The sequence below is a fragment of the Chelon labrosus genome, assembly GCF_963514085.1.
Source record: "Chelon labrosus genome assembly, chromosome: 4".
Taxonomy (NCBI): Eukaryota; Metazoa; Chordata; class Actinopteri; order Mugiliformes; family Mugilidae; genus Chelon; species Chelon labrosus.
In genome coordinates, this window is record NC_140340.1 from 16897524 (window position 1) to 16917724 (window position 20201).

The window sequence follows — 20201 nt, forward strand, 5'->3', positions numbered from 1 at the left end:
TACAGGTCAGTGCCGTAAGTAGGATTTTTCGGAGGAAACAAAATGCATCACTGGATTTAATCCATCAAGTTTTTTTTTTTATATATATATATATATATAAAAGGCTTCTAAAGGTTAATGTTGTTTAGTAGAGGCTGCCACAGCAGGTGGGTTACAATCTGCTGCTGAAAGTGGCCTGCTGCTCATTGTCCACTGAGTGTCCTTGATACGCCTGATAAATACTGCCCCCATGTGGCTGAATCACCTCGGACGCTCTGAGTAAAGGGAACCAAAAGTTTCTCACTCGTTGCCCAGTAAACAGATCGGGGATTAAGACAGCCCTGATGACACAACTTATCTTTTTCAGCAATTAAGCTCTGCTACTTTCTGTCTACTAACTTTTATCAACTCGCTGACGGTCAGTGTCTGACGCTGACAAGAACCAGAAAACTGAGGAGCAACAGCATACAACTGAGCAGCCCGTTTGAGAAATTAGACATGGTGAAAAGCATTAAATACCACCCCATAGCAATGACACTCCTTGATGGCAGCAGTCATCCCCAGCAGGATGCAGCCTGACACAGGCACACACACAAAAACAGCTGAAAAACAGCACAAGGCCTGACGTGGCCTCCAAATTTACTAGATCCCATGATGGGATGATCCACAGAGGCCCCTCCCCTCAAACCATAGGACCCAAAGGCCCCTACTAACAACACTGTGTTGCCAGACACCACATGACACCCTCAGAAGTCCCATGTCCATTTTCTGATGAGTCACAACTGTACACAATATTAGGAAAGTGGTCATAATGTTATGCCTGATGTATATCATGACCTGGATGACTCCAACTCTTCACAGTTGTATTAATTTGTTCTTTCTCATCTGATCTGAGTCAGACATTTAGCAAGAATATTTAACATTAACAAACCAAGAAGAAAATATTTGTTAGAGACGATCCTTTCATCACATGCTTCAAACCCCTTCATGTCTCAGTTCGTCACATTTAACCCACAAACGCTATTCCAACTCCCATTTCCCCATTTCCTCCAGCGATTACAGTTCAGCTGACATCAAATCTAACGCCCTTTTCTTTGAAGACTTCCACTTCATTGCCTAAATTTCCACTGACATTTGTCTATTTACAGCGCTTACACTTTAGCTGCAAATACAAGCATCTTCTCTCAACATTTTTTTTAAAAAAGTAACATTTCTAAATATACACTTCATTCATGAAATCTTCTTTAAATGTCCCCTGAAAGTCCCAGAAATTCCCACAGCTTGAAGCGGCGGTTATCACATGACATGCTCACTTCTCTAAACGCCGCTCATCACGGCATTCACCGACTCATGCTCAAGTTGCGTGATATTTTGGGTTCTTAAAGACAGCACACACAGCAGCACACACTCTTATCAAAACACATTTGAAATATAATTTATTGCACATTTAAAGATCAACATAAAGTGGCACGATACCTATTTCAATTCTGTTACATCAGAACAAAAAGAAGAAGAAAAAAAAAAGACAAAAGAAGTCCTTACAAAATGCTCACACCTTCTCTTCATGATCATTATTTTTGACTTTAGAGCAAAATGGCCATAAAATTGCAGGAATGCCAGACCCAAACTGCATAGATTTATAAAAAAAAGGAACATTAAAAAGAAAAAGAAAATAAGATTGAGACACTTCTCTAATATGGCACGGAAAAATCGAATCACATCATGGCATTACTCATACTTGTCATGAGTCCACTGACTTCCACATTGTTGCGGTGACTTGTAGGCGGTTCAGTGTGTCAAAACAAAAGAGGGTAATTTCCATTCTTAAAATAAATAAAGAAAAAAAAAAGGAAAGCACTGATAATAACAATATGTTCTCGAAAAGATATTCATAAATACGACAAACCCGATTCTGAATTGTCTTTGCAGGTACAGAATTTTATATTAATTCCCAAACTTAAAAATTAAAAAAAAGAAAAAAAACATTCCTAAAGCCCCATTTACAGTAGCGTCACATTGGTAATGAAACATTTTTTTGGGAGCAGGCGTGTCACCGTAAAAACCTCAACGTGGAGGTGCAATGAAAGAAAAGCTATACAAAAACAAATTACATGATAGTCACAGTCATTTGTTTAAGATACTATTTACATCTTTGACCTCATTTTTCTTTTACACACTTTAACATTGTAACCCCCTTTTTCCAATTGTGGTTTCAGAATTGTCCGTAACATTAACTCAATTAGTCGTCGCCCTAAGGCGTCACCGGATAATAATTTCGTGTTTGTGGCCGTTACTGCCGTCTCTCTTATTGCTGCGTGGCTGCATTTGTTGGCAACAATTGGTAACTTTTTATCTGCTCGACTATGAGGTAAAGCAAACCGCTGTGAAATGCGTGATCCCCCAACATAAACACCATTTGAAAGTGGCGCACATGGTACAAAAACCAACCCTAGAGAGCTACAGTATGTACAGTATGACAGTGAGCAGTGGGTAAGATGTATATTGAAAGAAATTCATAGATTGATGGCACCCATGTTCACAAGTCTATGACCCCCCCGTGCCTCACCTGAACCTTGAGTAAACATACACATGTTGATGTACGGTACAGCATAAATACAAACCCAGCCAAGTGGTCAAGAGAAGAACGGCACAAAAGCATGCTAACTGGCTTTAAAAATCTAGTAAAGTCATAAACACAGTTTTATTAGGGTTACCTGATCGGAGTCTTACAGTTTCACTAGGGCTGCCTGCTTGCATATTTTATATGGACAACAGCTGTGAATAAAAACCTTCTGTCTACTTCAGCGAACAGGTTTATCTGTCCTGATTACTCACTAGCATTTACTGGGGAATTTTAATTTAAGTAAGCAGTTGAGTGATTGATAATAAAACAGTATATACACGAACAGCAGTAAAGAAATGCGTTTGGCACGGAACACGAGAAGCTTTAACACTCGGGGTCTTCCCGTCTTGTGTTGGATATTTACCAGTAATAAGATTGGTTTGGCAGCCGTATTTTCCTCTTTTATAGGTCACATAAATGTTTGATGAAAGTTATCCCATTTATGCTTCTGAGAAACTGATATATTCATCTGATTAACAGCGCTGATTATTTTTAGTCTGAATCAGTCAAAAGCACTGAGACGCTACCTGAATCAAAATCATTTTTAATTGAGGTTGGATCCAGCAGGCCTTTCAATGCATGTCAAGAAATACAGCAAGAAAAGGGAAGGATGGTTAAATAAGAGAGAAAGGCCTCAATTGTTCATTTAAATGACCTAATCCTCAGCGTTACAGAACCTGCCTGTCGAGTACATTTACCCTGGCCTGACCTTGATTTTCATTTTAACAATCTTGCCTACTGATCACTGAAAAAAAAAAAAGCAAAAACTTTAGTCTGCTCCTGAACAAAGACCTCAAACCACATATTTGTCCAAGTAAACATAAAGATGCAAAGTAGAATTATTTGGAGACACTTTAAAGAAGCAGCACTTGAGAAAACTGGATACTGAAAGTCGGACAGAAATGGAGGAAGAGAGGAGATAAAGGACGTTTAAAGAGACAGACTTTCCTTTGGCACCCTAGCCACAGTGGCAGTGCTCTTCTGTGGGCGGTAAAGGTACCAGACGAGGGTAAAGAGACACGACAGAAGAGGGAAAGAGGGAGGGTTCACTAAACAGCTCATGCCTGGTTGATCAATCCTCCCTTCACCTTCTCTCTTCGGCAGGAGGCTTATTCTTTTTCCCCTGCTCCATCTGCAGATCCTGATTTGATTCCTCCCACATCAGTCACACCGCAACTTTAGTCACTCGATTCAATCAGAGCCAAAGTCCGTCCAGCAAGAGGTTTCCTTTTACGGCTCTGAACCTCTTTTCTGCAGGAGAGCTTGAGTAAACTGAGTGCTTGCAGGTAGGAGGTTCTCCAGGTTCTTCTGTAGCAGTTCCTTTATGGCACGTGAGGGGACTTCCGCAGGTTTCTATCTCGGTTTTGCTTCCACAGAAGAATCTCAGGTTCCTTCCAGATTTACTTTCACAGGTTCAGATCCTCCCACTCCTCGTGTTCCTCTGAGGTCGGTTAGTGCAGTCGGTCTGTGCTGAGGCCCCCCATCCCCAGGTTCGGTTCAGTGTGTGGTTCTATAGGTTCTCCCCAGGCTGATACTGGGGTTCTGTGGAGGTAAAGTAGTCCTCTAGGAAGCCCTGCAGGTACTCAAATGTAGGCCTCTCTTCTGGATCCTTCCTCCAGCAGGAGAGCATGAGCTCGTGCAGAGAGCCGGGGCACTCTGACGGACAAGGCATCCTGTAGCCGCGCTCAACCTGGTCGAGCACCTCACGGTTAACCATACCTACGGAGAGAAACAGGAAGTCCAATTTAGGGAAGGACAGACCATCTTCTTTTAATACAGTCACTATGGTGGTTTCTGTTAGTTCATTTGCAAAACACCAACATCAGGAGCTTTTACCTGGATAGGGAACTCTGCCTTTAGTTGCCAGCTCTGTGAGCAGCACACCGAAGGACCAGACGTCTGACTTGATGGTGAAACGACCATACAGAGCTGCCTCTGGTGCTGTCCACTTGATCGGGAACTTGGCTCCTAAGAAATAATGGATGTTTTTTATAGTCTACCACAAACCACTACTTCCTTCAGTGGCTGATTTCAGTATCACGTCTGTGATGTGCGTTCTTACCCTGTCTTGCAGTGTACTCATTGTCTTCAATGAGTCTTGCCAGACCGAAGTCAGCCACCTTACACACCAGGCTGTCTCCCACCAGGATGTTGGCGGCACGTAGGTCTCTGTGGACGTAGTTCATCCTCTCCACGTAGGCCATCCCTGCTGCAATCTGGTAGGAGAGAGGTTTTAATACAATATTATAACTTTTGAGTGTGTTTGTGGTTAACATTAAAGAGACCTAATGTGTTGTAGTTTTACCTGAGCGGCCATGTCTACCAGCTGAGGAAGACGAAGCATCTTCCCTGAATCCCCTTTGAGGAAGTCCAATAAACTACCTGTAAAATAAATTAATTAAAAAATGTATTGCAGATAATGTGTCTATAAAAAATAATCACTGTGTATAAAAATGTCTAAATTTTAGTGCCACTACAAAACTTGAACATTGAAGATGAAAAACTTTTCTAAATTCTTTCTTCAATAAACAAAAGATGGTATATGTGCAAGATCATTTAACACATTTCATTCCGAACTGCCTGACAAAATCATCAGTGGACGCTAGTCCGTAATATCCTGCATCACCTTCGCTCATATACTCTGTCACAATGTAGATGGGCTCCTCGGACACGACAGCGTACAGCTGGACCAGCTTCTCGTGTCTCAGCTTCTTCATGACCTGTGCTTCCTGAAGAAAGGCCTCTGGAGACATGGTGCCAGGCTTTAGGGTTTTAATGGCAACCCGTGTGGTACCGTTCCACGTACCTGTCAAGAAACCAGACAGAAAGATGTAAACCACTCTATGCTGTAGATTTAATATTAAAATAAAATAGTTATCGTAAAAACAATAAATTATGCACATATGTTGAATTTTCTAAGTATAATCTATGTGCTGTGGTATGTGGGATTTTTACCCATCCAGACTTCTCCAAAGCAGCCCTGTCCCAGTTTAAGGTCGAGGCGGAGGGACTCTCGTGGAATCTCCCAGGCGTCCCTGGCCAGACCCTGTGTCTGAGGTTTAGCCACAGGACACACGTCTGTTAGAGCGTGACACAGCCCATCAGAGTGCTCTGACGTAGAGAAAGTGAAAGGGCAGGCGAAGGGCAGCAGAGTTAGAAAAGGTTAACCATCAGCACTGTTGACATTTCTTAACAGGGGGCTGACGTGTCTGAGGACTCACTGCGGTAATGGAAGACTAGCTGCTGAAGGCTGGAGAACTGGGTGCGGGAGGTGATGTAGAAACCTCCACTATCCAGCTTCCTGATCTTGTAATGTTTAACATTCAGGCCTTTGGTGTTATCATAATCCAGCACTGACAGGCAATATGCCCCTGCGAACGAGACAAGACAACAGACAGAGACAGGTTAGAACAATAAAAGCAGGCGGCTGATGCCTGTGTGACAGCTGCTCTGTGGTGTTTCCTAACAGCTGCGCCTTAAAGGCCCTCTTGGTTCGTTGGGACACAGATAACCAGCAAAGCCAAAGAATGTTGTTCTCCATGGCATATTAGACCTTACAAATGTGAGAAATCAAACTCAAAATGTTACACAAGTTGATTAAAAAGGCTGAACTAGCTTAGCAAACCTAAGCTCTACAGGGAGGCCGGTCCACACAGAAAGAAAATGAGAAATCAATCGGCTTTGGTCTGGAGTTCTGCTGACGGATGGTCTTTGTAAAAAAGAAGATCTAGTGCAGGAAATGCACACTTCCTGAAGTTTATCAACCAGATGAACCTCATATCAGCATTATCACTGCAGTGGTAGTTAAGTAGTTTAATCCCTGACCCATCTTAACACCCACATTCAAGATCAAAACTGCTTAAATGAGAAATATATTTCCTGTGGTTTTCTAAATGCGTGCGAAAGGCCCTCACGCAATCTATAGAGACACAACTGCAGCATTTTTCTGCTGACATGTAAATGAGAAGCACTAACGCCTCTAACAAATGTTAGATGATGGATTTTCGCCTCCTGTGTTTAAGGACTTGAAGTCACGAGGTCCAACAGTCATTCGCACTATTCGCACCATACAACATGTGAGCGGCATGTTTTCTGCCCATCTCTGATTCATTGTGAACCTCACATTGGACATCTAATACAGAACGCACCCAGAGGCCAACGTATCTCCTGCCAGGACTCCTCCTACTCTCCCTGATCCTCCCCCTTTCATACGAGTCTACCCCTTTACAGTTTTTCCCTCGCTACATGCCTCTCCTCCCCTCTTCTCAGCGTGTGTTTGTTGGGAAGCTTATAGCCGGAGGGAAATCCAGCACCCTCCTAGGTTGACCTAGTTCTGGCAGAGTGATTCACCCTTATCCATTCACCAGCCCAACCCACTCTACTCTTTTCCTTTTTCCCCACACTTCCTCCTAAACAACCCCCTGAAGAGTGCACCTACGTCACAGGGACTAGATCTGACAACAGGCTTTCAGAGAAAGAGGCGAAACTCCGAACACAAGCCCAAAGAACAAAGACACAACACCACAGGCCTGTGTGAAAGTTAACAAATCACTTAATTACATGCTTCTGCCTCTTTTAAATTGAGTCCCCAAAGATCTACTTATTTCAAAGTAAATCGCAGCTGCTCCAGGGACGCAGAAGAAGCGTCATCACTTCCCCTTTTCACACATTTTTAATGAGTGAAAAATAAAAAGTTCAGACTTTTAATAAACGTGTTTTGAAGAGATAATTATCTTGGATAATCTGTTTCTGAACACTGTGGTGCACTGCCAGGAAACACAACTGAAAGGCTGTTACTCAGTAGCAGTCACTCATCATTTTACAACTACATTTTACAACATTTTACAGCTGCAAATCAGGACTGTTATCAGCTTCATTTCCCCTTTAACTAATTGCTTAGTCTATGAAACCTGTAAAAATACAAGAAAAGAAAAATCCTCTCAGAGCCTAGATGATGTGTTCATGATGTGTGATTGCTCTGACACGTCAAAACCTTAAAATATATAACGTCACATGACACTGCAAATCAGGCCCTGAGAAACATGAAACTGATCAATTATGAAAGTGGAAGTTCCGTTTATTTTCCCCAGAATCGACTAAATGTTGCAACTCTAACTTGTTCTTGCGGTACATTTCTAAAGCATAATTTCATCATTGTATGTTACGTTTATTTCTTCTCTGTCTTGCTAAATAAGGAATACTTGGGAGGCTTCAAAGCTTTTGCCAAGTCATAGGATTTAAAACGTGCCAGCTCATCACAGCGTTCACACTCACACATGCACACATACAGCCACTTTAGAATCACCAAATTAACCTATTATCATGCATTTGGACAGCGTCTTTGGACAGTAGGCGGAAGCTGGAGCACGCAGAGAAAAGAAGGACATAGAAAAGACTACAGCAGAATCAAACTCCAAACCTTCTCACCGTGCCACCCATATTCCCACCCTTATTTCTACATCAAAAACGAACCGCTCTGTACATTAAACCGGCTGCTACTTCACCAGGAACACCACCAGAAAACACCCGGGATAAAAGCGCGCCTGCTGAAAACATGTTGGTTAAATAAAGAAATCCATTTTCAACAGTGTCTCTAAGCTGTGTTTTTTCACATTAAATACTCAAAATGGCCGATTTAATGCACCATTATGAACTGGCACAGAGAAAGGCAGACGAGCTAATTGGCCTCAATAATGGATCTGGATAATGATGGTAGCCCGCCGAGTGATGCAAACGTCTGCTCTCACCTTTAGTCGTCTCGCTCTCTCTCACCAAGAAGGTTCCTCGTCTGTTCTGCAGGTTCAAAAGGAGCCTCTCCGAGTCTCGCCGAGTGATCTTCCCAAAATACCACCTGTCAAAGTGGGCCACAGAGAGTAAGATGAGTGAGGCTACTACAGAGCGGCTGCTCTCGGGAGTATGTATGATATACTGCATATTTACATTTAATTTATAAACATGCCCCTGTCATGGATGCATGCGTCACCATAAGACCCTCCACTGGAAACTGAATTTATATGTATGAATGGGAAAGAAACTACAAAGTAAACTGCAAAGGGTAAAACAATGAGAGTTCAATGTACTCTTCTGCTTGGATGGAGTCGGACGGAGCCACATAGTTGCTGGGGATATAACCACTCTCTCCTGTCGTTAGGGAGCGAGCGAGCCACCAGTCCCCTTCTCTGTAAAGCAAAGAGAGAGAGAGAGAGAGAGAGAGGGGAAGAGAGCGCGAGAGAGTCAAACATAAACAGAAATCTGAACGAGGCAATCAGAACATTTCACGGTTTTAAAAATGTTAGTCAATATTTTTATAGTCCACAAATCCAACGAAAATAATTAAACCAACTATGCAATCCACATAGGCTCTTAAATTTTTTATTTTTTTATTTTTTAAGGATTTACATAACAGCTGTTGTTTTGCGCAAGCGGGAGTATATTATGTTCCTCAGCTGCGTATGAATACATTTTGCCATCACTTGCTCAAACATTAGGTACACTAGTGAAAATGAATGCATTCTGTTATATAACTGTCCTGCACCAGTTTTCCCCTTCACAACTGTTATAATGTTCAATTTATGTTGGAATTGGTGGCAGCTCAACTGTATGATCGATGTGGAGGATGTAGTTTGTGGCGCTTTTAAACTGGATTTGAAGTAAACACAAAATGTTTCTGTTATTTAGCCTAGCCCGCAGGCTACAACAAGGTTATCAAAATAACAGGAACATGCGTCGGTAAAACACAATGCAGCTCAATAGTACTACAAACCGCGGCCTCCAAAATAAAAACACTCTCTCAGTTGTTTTAAACAGATGCTGAAACCATAACCTTCATGAAGATTTAGTGCAGGACTGTTATGTCAGAATGCATGTCATTTTCAGTAGGGTACCCAGTGAACTGGCAAGTGAGCGTACAATCAGTTTAAGTAAGAAATTGTCTTTTTGTCATGGGATATTGGCCTGTCAATATTGCACAATCTACATACTGTGCTTTCTATATTTCTCATACAAGTTTAAACTTCCTCATCACTTGACTGAAACCCATAATGCCCTTAACAAAACAGAAGAGAATGAGGTCTTCAAAAGTACAGACCTCATCCCCACACCCAGTGAAGAGAGGAAACGAACACACAGGCAATCTTTTATTCTACCTGAAGACCCTCACATTTTCACATTTCAAGATACGTTCCATATGTTCATATCCACCAAGCATTATAGAGCACTGAATCACTCTCTATATCAGCATCAATATTTATCACTGTAATGAGCTCGATCAGACGAATCCGTGCAGCAGCGAAGGGACTGTGAACAAAAGGTTGTGTGAGTTTTTTTTTTATTTTTTTATTTTTATTGCATTAAATATTACTGACCTGAAGCTGTACTTTTTCCTAGGAGAAACCAAGAGGCATGAGAAAGGAAGAGAGAAGGAGAGATAACAGACACAGCAGACACATCAGAACACAGCAAGGAGACACAGCAAGGCAAGCGGCATGGCACAGACAGATAGAGGAGCTGGATATGCTGTGGGACGACACAGTGGGGCTCATTTAAGAGATTTATTTCCACTTTAGGGAGACTTGTGATATTTATAATAATTCTCCAATAACAGGATTGAGTAAATTTCTCTTGGATGCTTTCCAGAAATGACCAAATGCTCATTTTATGTTCTTTTATATATTAGAGCTCATTGTGCATAAACTGTGAATTTGTTCTATTTTCAGCCCTCCTATGTAGTGCCAGATTATAGATAAAGAACAGCAGAACAGATTTATGGGAGGAAGTCATGGAAAGAGCTCATAAAAATACTCCTAACTAGGAAATAGCAGCTTTTAAATACAAACAGGATTGCACTAAAATTTGTTCTTTCTATCTAACCACAACAAAGGAAAACACTGGTGTTATCTGCGAGGAGGAAAGGAATGTCAGCGAACATCTCAATATGGCCGTCTCTCTATAAAGTGTCTTAAAGATTATGATGATGGAAGTGGCCCAAGAGGAACAGAATGAATTAGCGAAGCGCCGTTCTGGTCCGTTTTAGTAAACAGATGGGGAGGATCAGACTGTGCTGTCTGCATCGCTCCCCAGTTAAACAGCTCTGACTCTCGCTGCGTTTGTCTGTGCTCATTCATGAACACATTTGTGCGCATTCAGTGCTCGCTTGTGCGTCAAACAAATCTGATCAATTGGACGTTTTGTGAAGTCATGGCACCAGAGGGAACACTGTTGAATCTTACGTGTTGTTGACAATCTGCAGCCGGTCGCCTTTCCTAAAGGTCAGATCAGATGCTGTCCGTGACTCATAGTCATACAGCGCCACAAAAGTAGTGACACCTGCTGCAAGAAACAAAAATATGCATTTAGGAAATAATGTGATTAAAATAAAAAGACATTACTACCTCCCCTTAAGCCAAATCACAGTAACTTTCATAATCTAACCTCTATATTACAGGCCTTTCTCTTGATAATTTGCTCTGTCAAGTGTTCAGCTCTACATATTTTGCCCCTGCTCTGTGTCTGTACAAACCAATTTACCAGGACAAAGCCATTATATCGATGGTTTTCTATTTTCAGAGTAGCATTTTACCCTTTCTTTTTAATGAGCCTGCAATCTAAACCAGGGAACGCTGCAGCCAATCATCGATCGCCTCATTAGATGCGCGGCAGGAGTATGCGGGCAGCAGAACCACTCCTGCAGGCCTCTGCTCTCTGGATGGAGCAACATTAACCTAACCATCTGGCTGGTCTAGACACATTACAGCATTAAATGTCAAGTGGAAATCTGGACAGTGTAACATATCGGACTTCAAAGTTAAAGAGAAGTTTTTAAGTCTTTGTGTTTGATGGCTGCAAAATAACAGCTTTAAAATATTTGTCTGTGCAAATGAGACTCACTGTGAACCAGTTTTTGGATTTTTTTTTTCTCAGGCCTGATTGGGAGATGCAATAAGTCAAGGTTCTCATCAGTGTCACTTTATCTGTTTCTCAGCTTCAGTCACAGTAGAAATTTCAAATGCAGCCGGTTATCTCGACATCAGGACTGGAACCAGGGGGAGACAACGGCATCCTAATCACCATCCACGCATTAATCAACCGCCCCAGCAAAGCATTCTTCAGCTCAGACGTGATCACACATTACTGTTACATGTCACTGAGATATGATCATGTGATAGCATTAACAGGTATTTTCACAACAGCCTGAGCGCAGACTGAAATCTTTAATCTCTTCAGATTAAATTAGCTGTTATTTTCCTCATTAATGATGCAGGTTATTATTTTGCCCACCTGCTGTTAACTACCTCCCGACCCATGAACTAACTGCGGTGCCTGAGGATATGACTGCTCCAACGCTTCCATTGTTAGTTATACCAGAGCAAGCTGTTTCTCTTTGCTGCTACTTTTTATTGATCTAAATCTGGGACTACTTGTCCATACCTTGCTCTATATAGTACCTGTACTGCAGTTTTCTTTCTAGCAAGTTTTATTTACTTGATTAATCCGTCTTGTTTTACTTTAGGTCTTTTTAAAAACCTTTTTTGTGTCCTATTTATGCTGCTTTGTGCGTATCATCTTATTTAAAACACTGGTGTAGTGCCTTGTTGTGTGTGCTTCCTACCTGACCATGGTGTTCTCTGGGGTGATGTGACATTTGTGTGGTCCACCCCTCCGAAGAGGGCCAGCTCAGGGGTATTTGTAGGGGCTAGCTGGTGCTGCCCTTGATGCCCTCGTCTGCCTGTCCCGACAGCGGGGCTCCTGTTGGGGGTCTGGGTCTGCTGGGCGGGGCCCAGGTGGTGGAAATGCCCGCTGTCTGAGCCTGTGCCTATGGTACCGTCCAGGCTCATGGAGCGCTGGCCCGGCTCCTTGGGCTTGCTTTTGCCCGCCCCCATGTGCAGACCTGGGAAGAGAGCCAATGATGAGTAACGATGCAGTTTTAACACGATGAAAAATACCTCATTGGCTTTACTCTCACACTGTCCACCATTAAAAGACAAATATATACAGCTTTAAACGATCCAAAAACCTCTATACTCTGCTTAAAGTGTCTTTTTAGTGATGCATTTTGTTATTTTTAACTGCATCCACTAAAGTGTGGTCAACTCTGGGGCAACTAATCTCTGCCATCACATAAAACCCACAGCTCTATTTTAACCCGGACAGCAACAACATCTGAGTGTCAGTTTCGTATTAATATTCAAATGCAGTTTGACCCATATACATTCATCTACATGCCAAACCCTCACTCGACTTGATAAATTATAAGACAGACCTACAGCTATTGTTTTAATCCATTATAAATTAAAGCTGCTGACTAAAGAAAATCAGATTCAGTCTGGAAAAGGAACTGACTCCGTTTCAGTTTCTGTTCATTCACTCCTGTGTGTGCTGTGAGCGTCGCTTTTATATGAACTCTCCTGATCTGCCACAGTGTACCCTTGGAGATGTTCCAGGATCAGTTAGACCGTTTAGCATGCAAATACTCTGAGAACAGGACACATAACTACACACATGCATTCAAGGTCATTCCTATCTGAATCAATCAGCTCCGAATCAATAAGCATCTACAAGGAAAACAAAGTGTCAGACGTGGGCTGTACAGTAGCCCAGTGTTAATACTGGTGAGCTGACAAGGACGCAAACTGTTTAATCTTCAACAGGTAAATATGCAGCTGCTTCTCCTTTCCACCCTGATGTCAAACGCGTCTAATGCGGCCTGATAAAAGCAACAAGTCAAGAGTGTGCCATCATCATGAGCGCAGACAAAGACAAACATGCTCAGACAGTCAAGTGCACCCACAGAAAGTTGGAGTGCCTTGTTCACACACCAAGTCCAATCCTCCCCTGCAGGCATTGTGGAGTGACTCACTGTGAGACCAGCTATTTCAGGCCAGCTGAAACAGAGACAGTCACACACACATGAAACAGCCTTGTTCCTTTGTGAATAGAGGCACTCAGTTCCAGACAGTATATGCATGTGCGTAGGTGTGCGTGTGTGTGTGTTCATGTGCGTTAGCAGCTGTTCCCTGGTCTCTGGGAAACGAGGCTCAATCGCACACTAACACCAAGTTGAGTCTCACATCCTTTTTTCCAACACATGCATGTATCCTTGTGAGTGTTTCCAACACACTTGTGTGAGTCTGACAGACAGGACAGGGAGGGTTATTAACAGACAAGGAGGAAGGAACTGGCAGTGGCTGAAAAAAGAACGTGTAGGTGGTTGTTGTATACCGCACGGACAGCTGAGGCTTAGTGGGTGTTTTAAGTGCAATGTGTGAGCATAGCATAATTACACAGGTATGGGGATTCTCAAAGACATGGAAGGATCCCACTGTGGAGGTGTGGGTGTGTAAGCTGTTGAGTGCGCGTGAATGCGCATGAGCGCGAACGATTTCACCCTCGTACAGTCGTGCAAGCTTTGATTCAACTCCTGCCAGGATGTAATCTGGCGCACTGGGGGGTTAACATATCCCATGGTGCAACACTGAGTCACACAGAGACAGGCTCATAGGCCTACAGACAACGATGGACAGAACTGTGTGGAGAGTAAATGGCTCGATTTGTCCAGTTAGTCCAGATCGACTTTGTGGCAGGTGGAATCCAACAGTATGTATATATATATATATATATATAAGAAGAACTATGAGCAGTCCAGACCATCAATGTAATGCAAACATTCCTATAAGCATCTAAAAGGAAAACAAACAAGCAGAAACATTTGAGGTTGAGGCGTTAATATCTTTACAAAAATGGACCAATATACATATTGTACCCATAATTTAAACAGAAGCTGAATCCTTAAAGAGCATTAAGTTACTTCCGCTTCACCCGAGCTGACCACTGAGGACTTTCAGAACAGCAGACTTTTGTCTCTGAATGGGGATCTGAGTAACCGACCGGTCATCACTAACCTCAAGCTTGAGCCTCTAAAATACAGCAGTGACTGACTCTGCATGAACTTAGGACATTTCAATGGGATTAGTAACTGGGTTGGTGACAAATATAAAGTTGATCATACAGACAATACACAAATGGTTATAATCAAATTTCAATTTTATGTGGATGGCTTCAAGAAACTGTACTTTGTATATTCATATCTTTCATATATCAAATTAGCATTGCACCACTTACACTTTTGTAATAGTGAATTTGGACACAGCAACTTCTTAAGTGGTGGTACATCAGGGCATTTGACAGAATAAGACAATTTAACTCTAGCTTTGATCTGGTCTCAAATTGATTCGTGCTCATCAGAGATGAGGTAATGATCTTGCATTCAGGACCTCTGAGAGCCACACTGCGCATTGTGTCCAACTCTTCGCTGAGGTTCTCCCTTGAAAGCCTCAGAGGCTGCGTATGTAAACACCAGTGCTGGCTCTGTAGCAGAGCCTCACGCCTTTTCCTAATATGGTGTCGGAGTGGCCTAATATCAATAAGTGCCAACACGTGACGTTATCCAACATTGCGATATAAAATGGAGGAGAGTGGAGGGGTGGTGATGATTCAGCAATGTACACTAATGTATAAAAAAAGGTCCAAAAAAAAAAAAGATTTTATACAGTCTTACAAAGATGAAAGAAGAAATAAAATAATGGGAAACATAAGGAATTGGGAAAGGTGAGGAGGAATGTGGGAGAACCAGAATGCACCACATGGCTTTGGCTGCCAGCGACTGCAAGGAACAGGCACCTGAGCAGCGGGAAGGCAGGACGGGAGGAAGGAAGCGAAGAGGGACATAAAGGAGGAACATGATGTGTGTGTGTGTGTGTGTGTGTGTGGGGGGAGAGCGACAAAGAAGCTCTCTTTCCCTTGGTTCCTAGGACGCAAAAGAAAATCTCCTTCCAACGGAATTTACTTACATTATATTATACGTGACTTCTCTGTATTTATACATGACATTTAACATATTTGTTTAACTTTTCTAAAAAAGGAGTCATGAAACGATGTACAAAATGTTTTAAAATATCAAACAACAAAGATGCAATGCAAAGACGTGCCGACTCTGAATACGCCGCTACCTTTTTGTGTTCTCTGAAGAGATTTTGAGGATTAGATATGAATCATGGGTAAGTATGGGTTTTATTCAAAGCTACCTGAGAAACCTCAACAATATTCGTGAGCACTTCAACATTGACAGTGCATTTACCACTAACCTTGCCTTTCTCACAGTCTTGGTGTTGACTGAGACTTACTAAATCTATAAATGATGTCTGTACATGAGCTGAAGTCTGGGTGAAAGAACAAGATACTGAAGAGAAAGTAAGGAAGGAGTGCTCAAATGCCTGAAATGAATGCAGGCAAGTAGTAACACTTTTCAGGTACGGGAACCGAACTACATCAGGCCAATTTGTATGTAACTTCTAAACATGCGCCAATCTGACTTTCAAGCCCATCTTCAAAAAAATAGGCAGTTCACATTGGTTGTCAAGAGTCGGAACGTGATTCCAGTTCCAGCTGAGGTCAAAATGTGCAGTGAGTCTCATGAAGTTTTTAACAGACATTACCATTAAATGTCAGTTCAAGATTTCTGCTAGTGCCGCAGCAGCTAAAAGCTTTTCTTCAAAATATCTCAACATCTTCTTGATGAATTTGCATGAAATTTTACTCAAAGGTTTCCCATCCCCAGAGAAGGATTCCTATAATTTGGTATTATTGAATTAACCATGAACACCATAGTACTTGTGTTTACATTAAGCATCTGATAAGTTTTAAAACTTCAAAGAGACAAAACGAAACACAACCTGTACATCCTAGACTGTCCCCAAGATCTTAAAACAACCCCTGCCCACATTGATTTTCTAAAGAATGCAGCCTCTATTCTTGTAGCCCTGCTGTATCTTACTGTACCTCACACACAGCGCAACATGGGAAGCATTGTTTGAGGAAAATTAAGAGATTTGGTATTTATCAGATTAATGTGGTGTTCACACTTTCAAGGTGAAAAAGCTACAGGCCGAATGGAATGGAAGTAATGGAAGCGACAAACACTCGACACCTCGTAGTGACTTGTCAACTAATCCTATGTGTTTGTTTCAGTTCATTTTCGTCGATGTCAAGGAGGGCTTGGACAACAGATCATGGACAACTCACACACGAGGAAGTTGTGGAAATTGTGGCGCTACATTTGAGAAAAGGTGCAAAACGCTCAAGCGTGGCCAGGTACATTGTCTGCGAGTCGCCTCTTGAAACGTTGCTCAAACCTTTCTTGATGTTGTTCTGGATGTCTTCCTAGTTCAAAAGGTAACTGGTGAAACTAACACATTTAATTGGTTGACGTGTCATTGGAGTATCAAAAAAAGTTGATACACTTTGACATGTGGCACTTCACACCGGCAACGTAGGCGTAAGTTTCATACAGCTGACTTCCATTTAAAATATATTATTGTATTATTGTAGCCTGTTGCTCAGTGTGAATGTAATGTGAGACTGCCAAAGCTTCAGGTAAACTTAATGCATTGTTGCACAGGACAAGGACTTTGTCTTTTATGTCAAGTATGAAATTATTCTCTCCAAAGCCAAGCACTGAGCGAGAGCAACTAAGACTTCAAACTACTAAATTATGAACCTAAGCTGCACACTTATGTCCGTTTTTAATTTCATAGTATGATAAAAATCAAATGAACAATCACCCAAGATGCAGAAGGGCTGCATTTAAGCGCAACTCACATTTGACACCAAGGTTTTTGTACTAAGAAAGTTGCCAACTATGATTATGAACAGCTTCCAACTGCACAAAAAAATCATCAAACTCATTCTGACAATGGCCCTGCCCGTGTAATATCTGTAATCATCCATCTGAAGAGGAGCACACGAGGCTGTAAATTTCTGATCAGGCACATAAGAACATTTGGCCACAACAAACCTCACTGAGTCACAACAGACGGTAACAGTTGTCACTGCGCTGCAGAGAGTGACGGAGCAACAGCCAATGTTTCAGCTGAAAATTACAGTTTGCCCTTGGGAGAGGAGGCAAGGAAAGGAGTGGGCGAAGATGGTTTCTCAAGATCAAAAGGAGAGGAAATGTGAACATTAGCGACACTGTCTTGCGCTCCTATAAGCTGTATGATGAGTCCAAATGCATGCGCAGTATGATACGCTCTGTATTATACTGCACATGCTTTTGGATTTATGTATAGACTGGTTAGAGCGAGAAAAGGGGCAGCTGATTTACAAAGAGCTGAAGAAGAGACAATGCGTTCACACAAGTCACAAGTCTCATTTCACGGCCAAAACATTTTTAGTATTAACCCCAAAGAAAGTGTGAGGCTCTCCAACCTCATGTCCACTCTTGAGCAGTGGCAAACACACAGAGGAAGGGCACGGAAAAGCAGCGAGAGGAGGAAAAGGAGTCGGGGAACTGTGGCTTTCGGCTGATAAGACACACTTCCGTTTATCTTTAACTGATGGCTCTGGCAGCAAGTGATCCAGGCCATGAGGAAGGGTAGCTCCAGCATGATTAATGCCACAGGACGTGAAGCCTGTTTCACGTCAGGGGTGTCACACTCGTTGCAAATGATTAAGTCAATATATTTAAAATTACATTTTTAACAACAATCCATAACATTTCTTCACTCTAATAATATATATGTATATACTGTACACACTCACACACACTAACACGCACCCACTTGACAGTTCACTGGGTACACTACAGAAAACAAATGCACTCTGCTGTCCTGCACTAAATCTTACCTTCATAATGGTTATAGTGTTTAGAGAGAGTTGTTTAACCAACTGTGTTTTCGTTTTGGAGGCTGGTGTTTGTACTGACATGTTTCTATTTTTTTTTTTTTTTTTTTTGACAGCCCCGTTGCCAACTGTTGTGTTTAATTCAAATACAGTTTAACGGCACCGCAAACTACATCCTCCATTTTTGAATTACAACCTTTCTTATGTTGTTTCCAACACAAACTGTACATTTAAACAGTCATGAAGCTAAGATTTAATGGAGGAAAGTTATATTAGGATGCATTTGTTTTCACTGTACTGTGTACTAATAAAATAAAATGAAATGTTCATGCGAGAGCAGGAACACAAAATCATCTTTGACAGTTAGCTACAACAATAAGGCATTGAATCATCTAGCCAGTTAACATATATGATACCAAAACAGAAGTTTTTTTTCAGAAAAAAATAATTATCTTCCATCTTGGCTCTTAAAATTAGGATCTTTTCGGGTTTTCTTTGATATGACAGAGAACTACATGTACTGACTGGACAAACCAAGACAATTGAGATGGTCTTAAGGGAACTTAGAATTATTTATTTTTTCTAAAGGGTACAGGGATGAGCCAACATCAATATTTTACTCGTCTCCTTCTGCATATAAAACGTTTTACGTAGAGTTTTTGTCCATGTTGGTCATTTTTGCATCTTCAGTGGTAAAATCCAATGGGCTACTGCGCTTCCCCATGACTCAAGTGTTTCATTCATGGCAAAAACAGAAGAGACTGCCTAATGGAAATTAGTTGGAAGTTGTCCAAAGACCAAAACCAACGGTAAATAGATTAACCGCGTAATTAAAATTCTATTTCCTCAGGATTAAACACCAGTTGTTGTCAGCAAAGCTGCTTTCAAAGAAACACGGGGTGGGGTAGTAGCTGCCTACAGGAGTAGCAGCTGTCAACATGATAATGTCTTTGCTATATGGGAGGGAATAGAGGGGTAAAAATAAATCAAAATATATTCACAGCCCGTGATTGCCAAACCGATCCACGTTAGACACGTAAACGGGGATTTGTGAATGGGAACGGGGGTAAAAGGGGGGACAATGCTCCTGTGACTGTCGTGGGCTCACATACAGCGCATATGCGGCCTGATGAATCAAAACAGGTGCTGTTACAGCTCCATTTTGAATTTCGATGGCTTGTTGGCTTTATTTTCTCAGCGCAATCGATTTGCTGCGTCTTCCCCGAGCATTTAGTGGCCGCCACAGAGTCACAATGTGACATTTGCGCATATGCTTTGCATTGTGAGTGGTGTAGTAGATCGACAACAACATAGCCCAGGCACAGACAGACGGAGGAGCACTGGTCTAATGTGCGAGCAGCACTGACTGAATGGCCTGTGCAACAATGAAACACAAGTCAGTGTAGAGGGGTCTCATGCGTTGTGTGTAAAACATCCGTAAGAGAAAAAAAATGTGCACTAACAAACCAAAAGCCCCGATTTAGAGACAAATAAATCGCGTTTTTACGAGAATTAAAATGCTCTAATTAACTCACCTTTGATGCGTCTTGAGATTCAGCCCAAAAATCAGAGACGCGCAGCGAGGAACCGTGTTAGACCCGTACGGCTGTCCTCATTAGAGAAATAATGGAAGCGGACGGCCAGTTGCTGTGGAAACCTCGGGACAGCCACAAATCCCATTTAGCAATTTTCGGCCGATTCGCAAAAGGAGGAGGTCATGACGGGGACTGCCTTCAGGAGCAAAGGGCACAGCTGCCGGGCGGCTGCGGTGTTCGTTAGTGGGCCGGACAAAACACCAAACCTCGGCTGTTCAGCTGGGAAGAGTCGACGGCGCGGAAAATTCATGCGACGGAGTAGCAGTGCTGTGGTGTGGAGAAGACATGCCTCGTAGGGGGAAAGGCACTGAATAGTGCATCACTGACGA

The 20201-nt window shown here is 42.1% G+C and overlaps 1 protein-coding gene across 2 annotated transcripts; it reads right to left on the reverse strand.

Moving 5' to 3' along the window:
• Positions 1–1398: 1398 nt before the first annotated feature.
• On the reverse strand, positions 1399–20128 carry LOC311487590 (proto-oncogene tyrosine-protein kinase Src-like). Of its 2 annotated transcripts, XM_084543920.1 has the most exons (13): positions 19813–20128; positions 12210–12488; positions 10831–10930; positions 9967–9984; positions 8683–8781; positions 8350–8453; positions 5824–5973; positions 5558–5713; positions 5229–5408; positions 4908–4984; positions 4665–4818; positions 4439–4570; positions 1399–4321 (listed from the first exon to the last, which is right to left on the reverse strand). In XM_084543920.1, exons 2-13 carry the CDS (start codon positions 12478–12480, stop codon positions 4113–4115), a joined length of 1650 nt encoding a protein of 549 aa, XP_084400046.1. In that variant the 5' UTR covers positions 12481–12488; positions 19813–20128; the 3' UTR covers positions 1399–4112. The 2 variants fall into 2 exon arrangements, with proteins under 2 accessions (XP_084400046.1, XP_084400047.1); XM_084543921.1 differs by lacking the exon at positions 9967–9984.
• Positions 20129–20201: the final 73 nt, after the last annotated feature.